The 16,913-nt window shown below is 37.0% G+C and overlaps 1 protein-coding gene across 6 annotated transcripts in view; it reads right to left on the bottom strand.

The window, feature by feature from the left end:
• LRP6 (LDL receptor related protein 6) overlaps nucleotides 1-16,913 on the bottom strand; it is a 137,859-nt gene that overhangs the window by 62,256 nt on the left and 58,690 nt on the right. For 5 of the 6 annotated variants that reach the window (XM_036297545.1, XM_036297546.1, XM_036297549.1 and 2 more), the window contains exons 3-6: nucleotides 15,489-15,686; nucleotides 5,722-5,918; nucleotides 3,667-3,798; nucleotides 314-710 (exon numbers count right to left, since the gene is read on the bottom strand). In XM_036297545.1, the coding sequence (XP_036153438.1) occupies nucleotides 314-710; nucleotides 3,667-3,798; nucleotides 5,722-5,918; nucleotides 15,489-15,686 (924 nt within the window). The remainder of the gene's footprint in view (nucleotides 1-313; nucleotides 711-3,666; nucleotides 3,799-5,721; nucleotides 5,919-15,488; nucleotides 15,687-16,913) is intronic. The other variant, XM_036297548.1, reaches the window with a different exon arrangement.

Here is a 16,913-nt window from a genome sequence, read left to right as displayed (position 1 = left end):
AAAGGGGAAGAAAAAGAGTTCTGAAAACTATTTCTTTTAACATTTTTCATGGTCATGATGCAACCTAGACAAAATCTGCAGCCAACACACAAAGTCAGCAAGCATGGACTTAATTTAGAAAGAAAAAGTATTCAAAACATTCAAGGGTAAAACTAGCAATTCTTTAACTTGATATTTTATTACAATCACTATATACCAAAAATGGAAAGCCATTTATTGGAAACCATATATCAAATTGTTTTTGTCAATATATTTAGGGACCTATAGAAAACAAAAATACCAGGCAAGATGTTCTATTAGCAGAGCTTCTTACCCAACCATGGGATCTAACACAATAGCCCGGGGTTCCTCTAAGTCCTCCGAAATCAGTATCTTCCTCATGGTCCCATTGAGCCTTGTTACTTCTATCCGATCAGTGCCAGTGTCTGTCCAATAAAGATTTCGGGCAACCCAGTCAACAGCAATACCATCAGGATGTGCAATCTGAGCAGTGACCACAAACTGACTACCAGATCCATCTATGAATGAGCGGCGTATGGCCCTCACTTCATCATCAGTCCAGTAGATATAGCCTTCCACAGGATCATAATCTATAGCAATGGCATGACGGATATCTTCTAACTGTAGAACAATGTCTGTGAAGTCTGGTGTATCCAAAGAAATGCGTCTCAAGTCTGTCCTTCGGGCTAAAAGCAATAATTCAGTGGCACCTAGAACAAAGTAGAATAAATGAGAAGAAGAAAATAAAATTAAAACACACAAGCAAAATTGAGCAACTCTAAATAAAGAATGTAGAATTCCTTTAGGAATTGACACGTAGTATAAAAGGATACTAGCATCTATTTAAGGTGAAAATGAAAAGTAATGCAGTGAAATAGAAATAGCTTGACTATGAGGTGAAGCTCTTTAATGACTGAACTCTGGTTTCATTCATTATATGCAGCCTCTGGGGGGCTGCTTAAAGGTATAATGAATACTAAGTAAGTAGTGACTAAGAAATTAAGTAGCTGAATATTAACAGAGGAAGGAGATAGGATATAGGTCCTTTGTTCAAAAAGTATGCTTTTGCCAGGGCATTGTGGCTCAGTGGTGAAGGTTGACCTATGAACCAGGAGGTCATAGTTCCATTTGCGGTCAAGACATATGCCTAGGTTGTGGGCTGATCCCCATTATGGGGCATACAGGAGGCAGCCAATCAATGATTCTCTCTCATCACTGATGTTTCTATCTCTCCCTCTCCCTTCTATCTGAAAGCAATAAATAAATGAATATATATACACACACATATATATACACATACACACACACACACACACATATTAAGTATGCTTCTTTAAAAGGTAAGGAAATCTAGAACAAGGTCATCTAGAACAAGGTCTTTTTGTGATTGATAAAGATATTCTAAAATTGGATTGTGATGGTTGCACAACTCTGTAAATTTACTAAAAATCATTGACTTGTACACTTGTAATGGCTAAATTTTATGGTATGTAAATTATATCTCAGTAAAGCTGTGGACAAAGCTAACTATAAGATAAGGCCTGGCTGAAGGAAATAGCAACAGAAGACAGAGGGTATCAGATAAATGTAACAGTGGTTAAAAGTACGAGTTGTGGATCTGCTAGAACTGAATTCAAGTAGCTATACAAACTTAGACAAAACACCCACTCTCTCTAAGCCTAGTCACTTTGTCTGTATCTCACAGGGTTGATTCGAGCACTCAGGAATGTACTGAACATAAAAGTACTCAATAAATATTAATATATTATTATCATTAGAAAATACTTTCAAATTTTTATTTCACTGAGTTTTAAATCCAATTTATTTATGAAATATTTTAAACTCAAATTAGTATTCAATAAAAATACAGCAGAGACTGAGAATATTTATAATTATTCAAGTAAATCACTAGCAAAAAGTCATCTAATTATAAAAGCTAGTAAGAAAATTGACATCCAAAAGAGTGAAAAAAGATTCCTAACCAAAGCAGTAAGTGCAAAGGAAAATACTAGCATTAAACTGAAAAGAGTAAAGCTCTCAGCATCAGCTTTTTAAATGTAGAATTAATTGTAAATGAACTCTGTCTTGAAGAAAATATAGCCCTAAATGCCATAGCAGGCACCAAGTAGGAATAACTGCAAAATTTACTGCCTTTGCTCTGTCAAAAGGAGGCAGCCCAAAACTTTGTAAACAAAGAAGTCACAGAAAGTTAAGCTGTTAATTTAAGCAAGGTGATCAAAACAGAATAGTTAACTGAAGGCTACTACAGGTCAAATATATATCTGAATTTCAAAATAGTTGTTAAACATGTACCCTTTGAGGGAGTAGACAGACCACTATTGCTAAAATAAATCCTGTTTTAAAGTCAGGCTACATATTTTTAAACAAAAAGGAAACATTACAAAAACCTTTTGTTTTAAATTGAAACCAAATTACTGTTTGCCATGGAAACCGTCTGACAAGAGTCAGCCAGCTTCACCTTTGACTATGAGAATAATTTATCAATGCCAAGTCATGACAAATATCCTGTACACCGGCTCAATTCCATCTCTCTGACTCCATGACCCCCCTGCCAGGAACTCTCTAACTCACCCTGAAAAAAACGGCTTCTGCTGTACAGAGTTAGATAAAGAAGCCACTGCTAAATACAACAATTTTCTTACCAGGTCTTGCTGGTGGCTAGAGAACCAGATGGTGATCCAAAGGGGTGAGACTGAAGAATAACATTCAGATTAAGAAGAATAAGAGAAGAACTGGTATTCCCCCAAATCAGAAGTCCCCTGAAATGTCCTAACCAGTATACCTCTCCAACATGCCCTCTCTCTATGGAGCAGCAATTTTTAGCTTTTTTCATCTCATGGCACACATAAACTAATTACTAAAACTCTGCGGCACACCAAAAAATATATTTTTTGCCAATCTGACCAAAAAGTATAATTTTGATTCATTCACACTGAATGGCTATTGTTGTGTTGGCTGTTGTCATTTTTTAATTTGACAATCTAAGGGAAAAGAGGTCAGTGACCTGACTAAATAGTAATGTATTGCATGTTTTAAAAATTCTCGCAGTATACCAGTTGAAAATCACTGCTATAGAGAATTAAGAAAGTAAGGAGAAGAGGCAGTGTAGTTGCTATGTATAGAGAGAGGTTGCTTTAAACAGTACAATATGCAACTTTTTCTTCTTCTGAAAGCACTTCTCTGTTATTAAAGGCAATTAAAAATATCATTCTTTTTCAGACAATATTATCTACCCCCATGATAGTCTTTACAGTTAAAAGTTTAATAAACATATTTTCCTTGCACAGAGGTTCTTTATGTACAAGTGTTACCTATTGTTAAAAATGTACTTTTTATGAGAATACTCATTTCCATAGGAATCAATTGTGACATAAATGACTATAAGAGTTGATAGAAAAAAGAAATAGCACCTAATTATTTTCAAAAACAGCATGTTAAAAATACTAAAATAATTTTTAAAATAGTTTGCAAGAGGCCAAAAAACAGAAAACACTCCTGTTATTTAACCAATTATGAAGCTAAGATTAAGTAACGAGTCTCCTGAAGCACTCTACTATATAGAGCTTATTATAGAGAAATAAAACAAATCATAAAGAATTCCAATTGCTATTAAAAATGTTTCCTTCTTGGAGACCATGTTCTTACCATCTTTGCAAGTTTTTCCATTCTCCAGGAGTTTGACCCCAGTTGGGCAAGCACACTGATAAAAAGGCTTGACTGGAGACATCAAACACAAATGGGAACAACCACCATTATCAGTTCCACATGGATTTGTAGCTGTCAAGTATAAATCACACTGATTAATACCAATGATTATAGATGACCTCTCTCACTCTAGGTACACAAAGGTTAACAACCATAACATGAACAACTCTGATAAACCAAATTATTACCAAATGCCATCCAGGTGCTTGACTACCAGAACATCTGCAAGGAAGGGAGTTAATCAGTAAGAAGTTATTTAGCATTCAGTATCCAAGAGGAATACACAGAAATAAAGCAGAAGGTCCCTGCCCTAAAAAAGCTTACAATCTAATCGGTAAGCCAAAATTAACAATATAAAACCATGAAACTAAAGCCTATGTTGCACATTATAGACTATGTAAATAAGTATAGAGTCAAATGGGAAATAAATCATTAGAGATTAAAAAAACAAAAAAGCTTCATGGAGGATGTAGGATATGACAGGGGCCTTGAAGGACAGGAAAGAAGACATTTCAAGCGCGGTGAAACCATAATATAAAAGCTGGAAGTCTGTAATTGGGAAAGAAAATAAAGTGAATAGTCAAACTGGAAATTAAGGTTTCTGTTGATTAATAAGAACTAAAGTTGAATGAACACAGAGAATGAGAACAGACTGGCAGAAGGGACTGATAACCAAGAAAAGTAATTCCAATGTAAAAAAAAAAAAAAAAAACAAAACCACTTTGGAAAGATTAACATGGAAAAGATACGCATATGGATTAAAAAAGGGAATTTGTAGAATCTATGAAAAAAATAGATTTAAATAATATTCATAGAAAAAAATCAGTAAGATAGAAGCCAACAAAATATTAAAGATTAAGGAAAGTAATATCACGGATAAATGCAAATTCTCAAATTAGTAAAACACAAAGTACCAACAGTGCAATTAAAAAAACAACAACATGGAAATTCTCTCCTGAGAGCTAATCATGAGAATAAAAAATTCATACAAATGACTAAACATTTTCTTTTTAACAAAAGAGCAACACATACATTTAAAAGCATTTCTATGGACTCATAATCACAAGATTCCAATATAACAAATTCAACATTTAACTATGTCCCGCCTAAATCAGTGGTTCTCAACCTTCCTAATGCCGCGACCCTTTAATACAGTTCCTCATGTTGTGGCAACCCCCAATTTCATTGTTACAAATTGAACATAATTAAAGCATAGTGATTAATCACAAAAACAATATGTAATTATATGTGTTTTCCGATGGTCTTAGGCAATCCCTGTGAAAGGGTCGTTCGACCCCCAAAGGGGTCGCGACCCACAGGTTGAGAACCGCTGCCCTAAATAGAAGGAGCTAATACAAAGCAATGTATAATCTAAAAACTCTTCATTTTTGACTATGGAATACAATCAGACACATGCCAAATATTTATTTACACACAACTGCCAAACATTTAACATTCTCAAATTCCTTCAAATCTAATTCTATCCCCTTTGTAAGTAATTGTTGTAGGTAGTCACAGCCCAAACCATTGTAAAGGTTGACCAAAAAACAAAAGCAAAATTAAGATAAAAGGGGATGGGAGTGTGCACAGAAAAGTTTCTGTAGGTATTTTATTCAGCAAACTGAGGTACTTAAATTTACCAGTTAGATTAACAGAAGATTCCATTCAAGAAGAGTTTGTTTTTAAACATACTCATAGGAAACATCAAACACACATTAGAGAGACATAATATGAACAAGAAATACATTTGTGTATGAGCTATCTCAATTTCTTATTTCCCTCTTCTCCACCTCTATAACTCTAAATCCAAACAAGGGGCTGAGGTCATCTGTAGTGATAGATATTAGGCTATTGTTTAACCTGAAGTGTATTTTGATGTTTTCCCTATTGTTTAATTCCTCCCTGCTACCATGTCCTCCTGCACCTCAAGAACGCAAGGCATCACAGTGCTTCAAAGTTATTCCAACTTGCAATTTAAAAATCAAGATCACTTACCATTTGGCTGCCTCTGTTGGCTGAAGGCATGTATATCCATGGGAGAGAAGATGTTAGAATGGATTTCTCGCAGACCCTCGCCAGTGTACTTGTTGCAAGCCAAAATGGAGTGTGTATTCCAGTCAGTCCAGTACAATGTGTCCTCAAATAACGTCAAGGCAAAAGGATGAGGAAGGGAACCTTTAACCACTGCCTGCCTATTAACACAAAGAGAAAAACTCATATATTTCTAAATTTTATTATTTTATCAGAATTTCATCTCTTCCATTAAATGGTTTTGTAATCCACATTAACACATACAAACCCTGAGTAACACACACTAGTATCATAAGGTCAAATACACCTGTGAAAAATAAGTCACATAGTAAATTCAAATATATTTTCACAATGTCCAAGACCCCCAAACCAAGTACTTCAGAATGGTCCCTAATTTGGTAGCAGCCCCCAGGTTCACTAGAAGCTACCAGACAGAGAAGCCCAAATATTAGCACTGCTATCAATTCCCATCTCTGAATTCACATCTTCCATCCTTCCACATAATTCATCTCATTACAGGAGAAAGGTTAGCAAAAAGAAAAATCCTATGGTTGGCCCTGGGAAGCAGTTTTAAATAAGCAATAGGGCCCTAACCAGTTTGGCTCAGTGGACCGAGCGTCGGCCTGCAATGGAAAGGTCCCAGGTTCGATTCCGGTCCAGGGCATGTACCTTGGTTGTGGGCACATCCCCAGTAGGAGGTGTGCAGGAGGCAGCTGATCGATGTTTCTCTCATTGATGTTTCTAAGCCTCTATCCCTCTCCCTTCCTCTCTGTAAAAAAATCAATAAAAGATATTTTAAAAATAAATAAATAAGCAAGCAAGCAATAGGTTTTTTCCCTTCTTGATGTGGAAGAACAAAGAACCTAAGCCTGTTTCTTCCATCACTTCGTATGGTTTCGATAACTGAAAGTAAAAACATACACATAAGGCTAAAAAGGCGTTCTGGTAGAGCTTTCTCTGGAAATCCATCTAGTCCAGCACAAGATCATCTCAGCTAACTTTTGGCTATATGGTTTCTTAACCTTCACAAGTCACGTAGCAAAAAGGAAGTCCTGCCACTGGCAGAATGTGTTCATGAGATAAAGCAGACCTAAAACCTTCACAAGCAATCTATGCTATATGAAAGAAAAGGTAGACTGCCTGTTTAGTACTAAAGGCACAGAACTTTGCAGAGTGTCATGGAGAGTGATGTAATTAATAAATACTCTTGAATAATAAACAAAAAATGTTCTGAGCCGAAATAATATTAAAGAAAATAAATGCTTTGACATTTTCATAATATCAAATATAATAGTTTCATAAATAGCCCAGGGAGAGAAAAAAAGGGGGGGGGGGCAGGGACAGAGGGAGTGAGAATATAAGCAACTGAAGATAAATAAAGAATATCACATATTTTAGGGAAGAAAATTCAATTTTTGGTCCTTGAGGTTATTTGATGATCTGTAATATCTAAGAGACTACCAGTAAAATAAATTGAGATAAATAAAATAATTTTTATCTAAGCAGAATTAGCATCCGTTACTGCACATGAAATGGGTCTAGCTCTAGCCTAAGGTGTTTTACATTTAGGGCAAATTTTTAAAAAACTGAATACACAATTAGCATTACTAGTTTAGCAAACAAACTTTTTATTTTAGAACCTAATATCTACTCTACCAGCCCAATCACTGCAATTTTCTCCTCTCATTTTTCTTATTTCTCTCTTCCCTAGCAAATTACTTTTCCACCTCATTTCCCAAAAAGAACTGTTACAATGTCCTCCACTTTTTAAATGAACAGCTTTAAGTTCCGTACAGTGATTATGACATTTACAGGAATGATATCATAGTTTAAGTCCAAATTTAAATAGACCTACGTATTTCATACTGAAGTCTTTCGGAATTCATTATGGTAAAATATAGAGAGAGAGTTCTGAGAAGTTGCCAAGAAAGGCAAGTAACACAACTGAAAAATAATAGTAAAAACTAAACTACTCAGCACTTCATTAACAATCTTTAAAAATTGCAAATTACATACATAATGATTTTTCTTTTATTTATACTTCCCTGGATTCTGTCATTTAATTTCTGAGCTTCTAATTTTAATTTATATTGGTTTTTGACAGGTAACATTTCACTTACTGATAGTGCATTTTAAAATGGAGGTTTTGATCTGTTCTATGATATCTTTTTAGGAAGTTTCCTATGAAAAGCATTACTCTGTTCATCATTGTTTTTTTCTTTATAACATTTTTTTCTTCAGCTCTACTGAGGTATAATCCACAAATAAAATGGATAGATATCACGGTGTATGTAGTGATAAGATATACATATAAATTGTGAAAGGATTCCCCCATCTAGTTAAACATCATATCTCACAATTTTTTTTGTTTGTTTGGTGTTTAAGGTTCAACTCTCTTAACAAACTTCAATTACTAGTATATATAATGCAGTTAATCAATGATAATCACAACTAGAGGCCTGATGCACGAAATTCGAGCAAGAGGAGGCCTTCCTTCCCCCAGCTATGGGCACCAGCTTCCCTCTGGCACCTGGGACCTGGGCTTCTCTCTGGCTGCTGGCAGGCACCAAGGACCCAGGCTTCCCTCACAACCCCGGCTTTTCCCGGAAGGTCGTCTGGTCTAATAAGCATATTATGCTTTTATTATTATAGATGTTATACACGGGTGGGCAAAAATAGATTATAATAATAAATAATACAATAATTCATAAACAATAATACAAGAATAAACTATTTCGTATACTCACAACTATAAACCTACTTTTGCCCTGCCCTGTACATATATATTTTTTAAAATGTTAACATGTCTTTACTGATTTTAGAGAAAGAAGAAGAGGGAGAAACATCAATTGGCTGTCCCTATATGCACCCTGTCTGGCGATTAAATCCACAACCCCGGTATGTGCCCTGTCCTAGAATCGAACCAGCGACCCCTCAGTGCAAGGGATGATGCTCAACCGAGTCACACCAGCCAGGGATGACCACGCCTGTATTAAAAATTTAATTCCATTAAATCCTCAGACCTTTTTCATCTTATAGCTAAAAGTTTAAACCTTTTTACCAACCTCTATTTCCCCTACATCCTAGCCCTTGACAACCAGTTTTCTTCTCTTTGTTTCTATGAGTTTGACCTTACTTTTCTGTTGGGATTCCATATACTTGATACCATATAGTGCCTGCCTTTCTCTATCTGACTCATTTTTACTGAGCATAATTCCCTCAAGTCCCATGTCCTTCTTTCTGATGGCTGAATAATATTCCATTAATGTATATGTACACCACAAGTTATCCACTCATGTACTGACAGATAGACATTTAGGTTGTTTCTATGCAATATTAGTTATTGTGAATAATGCAGTTATGAACATGGGAGAGCAGATATTTCCTCAAATTTCTGTTCTCACTTCCTTTGGATATATACCCAGAAGAGGGATTACAGGATTATACGATAGTAATTTTTTTTTTTTTTTTTTGAGGAGCCTCCATACTGTTTTATATTCTGTATGTACCAATATAAAATCCCACCAACAGGGCAAAAGGTTTTCCTTTCACCACATCCTCACCAATGTTTATCTCTTGTCTCTGTGATGATGGAAATTATGAGAGGTGTGAGATAACTCACTGTGGTTTTAATTTGCATATCCCTGATGATTCGTGATGTTAAGCACCTTTTCATTTACCTGTTGGCTGAATATAGGTCTTACTTTAAAAAAAAAAATCTACTTAGTTCCTCTGCCCCTTTTTTAATGACATAGTTTGTATTTCTTACCATTGAGTTGTATGAATTCTTTATATATTTTGGATATGAGCACCTTATCAAATATACAATTTACAAATATTTTCTCCCATTGCACAACGGGTTGCCTTTTCATTTTGTTGGTTACCTTTACTATGCTAAAGCTTTTTAATTTGATGTAGTCCCACTTGTTTATTTTTGTTTTTATTGCCTTGCTTTTGGTGTCAAATCCAAAAAATCATTGCCAATACCAATTCAAGAAGCTTTTTCCCTGTTTTCTTCTAAAAGTTTTAGAATTTCAGACCTGAAATTTAAGTATTTAACCCATTTGAGTTTCGGGTCCAATTTCATTCTTTTGCATGTGGCTGCACAATTTTCCAAACATGTACTGAAGAGACTATCCTCTCTCTGTTGTATATTCTTGGCTTATGTTTTGTAAATTAAAATTGAGCATATATGCATTTGTTTATTTCTGGACTCTATTCTGTTTCATTGATCTATCTGTTTTTATATCAACACCATAATGTTTTGACAATAATAGCTTTGAAATATAGTTTGGAATTATAAAGTATAGTGCCCCCAACTTTGTTCTTCTTCATCAAGACTGCTCTGACTATTCAGGGTACTTTGTGGTTCCACACAAATTTTAGGGTTGTTCTATTTCTGTGAAGAATACCATTAGAATTTTAATAGGTTTCTGTTTTTGATTACCTTACCATGAGGCTTACAAAAGGAATCTATCCCAGCAGGGATGAGCACAGACAGAGCAGTCAGAATCGCCCATCTCTCAAGTTATTCCTGAAAGAAGTCTATTTGCCTCCTTTGAAAGCTGCTGTCTAATGCTCAGGCTTCTATTTTAGCAGATATAAGCCTTCTGATAGACCAAAGAAGCTGGCAGACGCAACCTCCATCCTAGCTTACTCCAAACCTCCATTATCTCCACAGATTCAGCTTGTACACATATCTAGTGCCCCAGCTTTTTCCATGCTGCCCAAGTGATGAGGCCCTAGACAGCCTGCCTCTGAAAGCCAATAAGACTTACATCCACAAGTCCCTCAGGACTGTAGCAAGTAATGAAGCAGTTCTTAATGGGTATAGAAGCAACCCCTTCTGCAGCTATATATCCACATCCAACATAGAGGGAGCAGGTAAAAAGCCCATCTCCAAATTTCTCCCTGGAAGGGCCCTGGCTGTATACTTTTGCAGCTGCTGCCTGGGATTCCAGCTTCCAATCAGCCTTCATCGAGGTGCTATCCTCCACTTTGAAATGCATGACCAGTATTGGCACAACCTCAGCTACTGGGAGCCAGCCACTAAGACAAAAAAAAAGGTAGCTTGGACAATCACAAAAGTCTGAGAGACAACCAAGAGCTTAGGGCCAGGCTGATTGATAAGGTTCATTTCCTAAACAAGATGACTCTGTCAAAACTGGAAAAGGTGTCTGTTTTATCTAATGTGCAGAAAGCAAAGAGTCAAAGCAAATGAAGAAACAGGAAATATATTCAAACAAAGAAAAACAAAACAAAACTTTAGAAACAAACCTTAATGAAACAGAGGCCCATGGTTTACTTGATAAAGATTTCAAAATAACAGTCATAAAGATGTTCAATGAAGTCAGGAGAACAATGCATGAACAAAGTGAAAATTTCAAGAAAGAGATAAAAAAAAAAATAAGAAAGTATACAGAAAGATCACAGAGCTGAAGAATACAATAACTGATCTGAAAACTTCAAATAGAAGGGTACAAAAGCACAATAGTTCAAATGTAAGGAAGGATCAGCAAACTCAAAGTCTAGGCAGTGAAAGTCACCCAATCAGAGAGGCTAAAAAAATACGTAAAGATAGCCTAAGGGCCTTATGGGACACCATAAAGTGGACTATAATTGCAATATAAGGGTTCCAGAAGGAAAGGCTAGAAAGTGGCAGAAATATTAATGGAAGAAAATGACTAAAAATTTACCTAACCTGGAAGAAAAAAAAGACATCCAGAAAGTTCCAAAAACTATTCATTCAAAAGGTCACACACCAAAATACATTATAATTAAACTAGAGGCCCGGTGTACAGATTTGTGCACCAGTGGGGTCCCTTGGCCTGGCCTGCAGGATCAGGCCGAAACCGGGTCTCCGGCATCCCCTGAGGGGTCGCAGACTGTGAGAGGGAGCAGGCCAGGCCAAGGAACCCCACCAGTGCACAATCAGGGCCAGGGAGGGACGCAGGAGGTTGGCCAGCTGGGGAGGGACCGTGGGAGGGCTCAAGGGCGTGTCCAGCCCATCTCGCTCAGTCCTGACCAGCCAGACCCCAGCAGCAAGCTAACCTAATGGTCGGAGCATCTGTCCCCTGGTGGTCAGTGCACGTCATAGCGAGTGGTTGAGTGGACTTAGCATATCATTAGCATATTATGCTTTGACTGGACACTTAGTATATTAAGCTTTTATTGTATAGGATTGTCAAAAGTTAAAGAGACTCTTTAAATCAGCAAGAGAAAAACAACTTATTTCACACAAGGGAACCCCCACAAAGCTATCAACGGAGTTTTTAGCAGAAATGTTACAGACCAGGAGAGAGTGGCACAATGTATTCAAAGTGCTGAAAGACAAAAACTGCCAAACAAAAATATAGTAAGTCCTTATTTAATATCTCTGATAGGTTCTGCGACTTTAAGTGAAATGACATCTAATGAAACAAATTTTACCACAAGCTAATTGACATAAACAAGAGTTAAGTTCCTGGACCTACTGTACTCTACCCAGCAAGCAAAAGCTAAAAGAGTTCATCACAATTCGATCAGCCTTACAAGAAACATTAAAGGAACTTCTTGCAGCTGAAACAAAAGAACACTAATCAGTAACAGAAAAACATATAAAAATTTAAATTTTACTGGTAAAGACAAATATATGGTTAAATTCAGATTACTCTAATGTTGGAATAGTGGTGGGTAAATGTGTTAAAAGACAAAAGTAGTAAAAAATAAGTACAATGTTATTGTTAATGAATACACAAGGTAAAAAGATGTAAATTGTAACATCAGAAACATTAATGTGGGGGAGAGTAAAAGTATAGGACTTAATTATGCGTTCAAAGTTAAGTTGTTATCAGCTTAAAATACTGCTATAAATAAGATGTTCCTTACAATACCTTAAGTGGGACTTAATCTTGACAATTCTGTTTCTCGTGTTTATGTAAAATTAGTTTTCCTGAACTTTTATAAAAAAGTGGTGGTAAAGGTAGTTTTTCTAACTTTACAGAATTCAGTCTTCTGTTGCTTTCATGTAATATTAAAGACAATGGAAGCTTCCTTTATGAGATCACCAGCTATTCCTCTATCTTTACTGAACTTTATCTTTCCTTTCCCTTTCATTCCTTTTCATTTTCCCTAGTCTTCTCAATTTTGATGATACTATTCTATTCTATTTTGTTTCCACTCAGTGTGGTATCCTGCTCTAGTAGAGAACTCTAGCAAGTCCATTTCAAGAATTCTTTGGAGCCAAACTGCTCTATCCTTTTCTGTCTTTACCATGGACACACTGTACTTGCCTGATATTAGAGTGGGCAACCCCCCCCCCCCCCGTCATTTCAGCTGTTGCTCTTAATATAGTCCACCACATTGTCTAGTAAATCATTGAGGCTATTTTGGAGGTCTCCTGCATTTAAGTGCAATGAAACATCCTATATAATTCACCCTCCCCCCACTTATTCTTGCACAGATAGTAATACTATGGAGGTCTGTAGCTATTAGTGGTCTGCCCTTACTTGCTTTTATTTGTGGATGCTTGAGGTTTATTTATTATATGTTTTTGGATTTGCTATCTAGTTTCATGGGTGTTTGTATGGGTATCTGAAGGAGTCAAGAAAACTATGACATGGCCACATTCAACCAGTGCCCCTCTCAAAGCCAAATGTTAAGTTCAAACACAACAATTACCTATATATATAAAAGCCCAGCAACTGGAACAGTGGCAGAACGACCGGAATGACTGGTGGCTATGACACACACTGCAGCAGCCAACCAGCCTGATCCAGGCCCCGACTGTCCCCCCTCCCCCGGGCGGGCCTGGCACCCAATCGGCCCCCAACACCACGATCAGGGACGGGGCCTGCTGCCCAACTGCCCACAGCCCCAACCCCCAGCCGGCCCCGCCCCCCTCCACCCCCAATCGGGGCAGGCCAGCTGGACCCCACCTGTGCAGAAATTCGTGCACCAGGCCTCTAGTGTTTATATATTCATGTTTATATACTTATTACTTTTTTGACATTTATTTCCAACTCGAGGCCCGATGTACGAATTCGTGCACCAGTGGGGTCCTTCAGCCTGGCCTGCGGGATTGGGCTGAAACCGGCTCTCCAACATCCCCCAAGGGATCCCAGATTGTGAGAGGGCGCAGGCCAGGCCGAGGGACCCCACCAGTGCATGATCGGGGCCAGGGAGGGACATGGGAGGTTGGCCAGCTGGGGAGGGACCACTGGAGGGCTCCAGGGCGTGTCCAGCCTGTCTCGCTCAGTCCGGATCACCCAGACCCGAGCAGCAAGCTAACCTACCAGTCTGAGCATCTGCCCCTGGAGGTCAGTGCACATCATAGTGAGCAGTTGAGCGGCCTTAGCATATCATTAGCATATTACACTTTGATTGGTTGAATGGCCAACTGGACAACCGGACACTTAGCATATTAGGCTTTTATTATATAGGATTGTTTTTAAACCACCTTGGCTTAAGTTATTTCATTCATTTTTTAAACAAGGCAAAAAATACTCTAATTCCATGACTATAAAAACATTATCTTAATAAATTATTTAAATCTTTCCTGGTTTTCAATACTTTTAAATGCTTCCTGATTCATCATTCAGATACTTACAAATGCTTACTCTGAAAAATTCCTTCAACTGTACCTAAGGCTCCCTAGATTTTTGTTGGAGTCTTAGAATGAGACCATTAGAAACCTAAATAATCATTCAAACACAAGAATGTAAATAGGAAGTGTTATAAAAATCTGAACATGAAAAAAATAAAATCTGAACACGATCAGCCTGGCTGGCATGGCTCAGTGGCTGAGCATCAACCTACAAACCAGGAGGTCACAGTTCAATTCCTATCAGGGCGTATGCCAGGGTTGTAAGCTCGATCCCCCATGTGGGGCATGCAGGAGGTAGCTAATCAGTGATTCTCCCTCATCATTGATGTTTCCATCTCTCCCTATCTCTTCCTCTCTGAAATCAATAAAAATATATATTTTTAAAAATCTGAACATGATCAGAGTAGAAATTCCATGTTTATGTATATGCACTAGGTTTTCTCCTAGTCCCGGAGTCAGCAAACTACAGCCCACTGATGCACTATATGTGTTGTAAATAAAGTCTTGCTGGAACATAGCCATGCTCATTCCCTTATGTATTATCTATAGCTGCCTTCACACCACAATAGCTGAGGTAAATAGTTGCAACAGCAGTCATACATAACCCACAAAGCCTAAAATATTTACTAACTAGCCCTTCATAGAAAAAGTTTATCAACCTCTGTCCAATGTGGAGATTTCCCAAATGAGCTTCCATATGCAGTTCCTAGGGGGCCTATGGGGAATTCTGAGTAGGATGACTCTTTGTTGTATTGTGTATCCAGCACATTGTAAAATGTTTAGCATGGCCCCTTGGAGCTACAATGCTAATACCACTCCCAGACCTCATGTTAATCAAAATTCCCCCTATATTTCCAAAAACTCTTGGAGAGAGAAGTACTATCTCTAGTTGAGAACTACTGGAGAAGTAAATTAGCTCAGAGTAAAGAAGGAGAAAATATAGTTCATAAATTCTAAATGCTACCAACAGATGAGAAATAGTTACATTTTGAGAACAAACTGAAAGTACATTCTTCTTCCACTTTGACACTTAGCAAAAGATAAACTAATTTCTTCTTCTTAAAGTCAGGCTTTATAATTTAATGACTATATCAAGACACGTGGTGTTTAATCAAAGGTTAAAAATAAATTTATAAGGTAATCTTACCGATCTGTTCCATCCAGATTTGATTTGTGAATAAAATTAAGTTTTGCATCTGCCCAATAAAGCTTTCGTTCTTCATAATCCAAAGTCAATCCATTTGGCCAGTAAATTTCAGTGTTTATTATAACGAAGCGACTTGAACCATCCATTCCAGCACGCTCTATCTTTGGTACTTCTCCCCAGTCTGTCCAGTATATGAATCTAAAAATCACATAAACAATAAACCCATGACATAAGCAGGTTCACAGCAAAGTATTTCATAATTATAACTATTAGATAAAGAAAACTCAGGAACACTCAAATTAAAACACCAGAAATTATCAAAATTTTAATAATCTACCTGGTAATAACTGATTGAGGCAAGCATAATAAAGGATGCAAAAAACATTTGATCAATGTTTACTGGGAAAAATAATGTTTACACTATCTTAATATATCTCCACACATTACTTATTAATGACAAAGGGGAAACGGGTAACTTTAGAGAAAATAAGCTTGGTGGGCACCACCTTAACCCTGCCCCAAAATGCATAGCCTAAACAAATTTATGAAAATAACAGAGAAACAAACTGAGGAACATTCTGAAAAACAATATCAAGTCATGAAAGTCAAAGAAAGGCTGAGGAACCATTCAAGGATATTAAAGGAAAATAAAGAAACATGGTAACTACATTATTAAGTGCATGATTCTAATTGGTTGGGGAAATGCTATAAAGACATTATTGGGAAACCTAAAAAATCTGATGGACTGTCAAATTACATAATAGTAATGTACTAAAGTTAATTTCATATATATGATCACTGTACTATGGTTAGAGTATATAAAATTTCATTATGCTATTTTTGCTTCTACAGATGTGAATATTTTTCAAAAAAAAACACATGGAACCTGGCCCATGTGGCTCAGTGGTAGAGTGTCTCACTGAAGGGTCACAGGTTTGATTCCTGGTCAAGGGCATGTACCTAGGTTGCAGATTCGTTTCCCAGGCCCAGTTGGGGTGCCTGAAGAAAGCGATCAATCGATGTGTCTCTCTCACATTGATGTTTCACTCTCTCTCTCTCCCTCCTTCCCTTTTACTCTTTCAAAATTCAATGGAAAAAATATCCTCGGGTGAGAATTCACAAAGAAAAAGAAAATCTTAATAGTCTCATTCTAGAGGGGAAAAACATTTGCCCTTGATTTAAAGGCAAAACTCTTAATATGTTATATTTCAATCAAAAGCATTTTTAAAAGTTAAATGAGATATTATGAGCTAGACATGAGGTACTCAATAAATGTATTTAAATGCAACTGAAATTCAGGTATAACTTTTACTCAAAAAATAGGTGGAGCCCAGCTGGCATGACTCAGTAGTGAGCATCAACCTATAAACCAGGAGGTCACGGTTTGATTCCCAGTCAGGGCACATGCCCAGGTTGCAGGCTTGA

This window comes from Myotis myotis, unplaced genomic scaffold (assembly GCF_014108235.1).
Source record: "Myotis myotis isolate mMyoMyo1 unplaced genomic scaffold, mMyoMyo1.p scaffold_m19_p_3, whole genome shotgun sequence".
In the NCBI taxonomy this organism is placed as follows: Eukaryota; Metazoa; Chordata; class Mammalia; order Chiroptera; family Vespertilionidae; genus Myotis; species Myotis myotis.
Note: the sequence above shows the minus strand (reverse complement) of the source record. Positions and strands in the feature narration are given on the sequence as shown.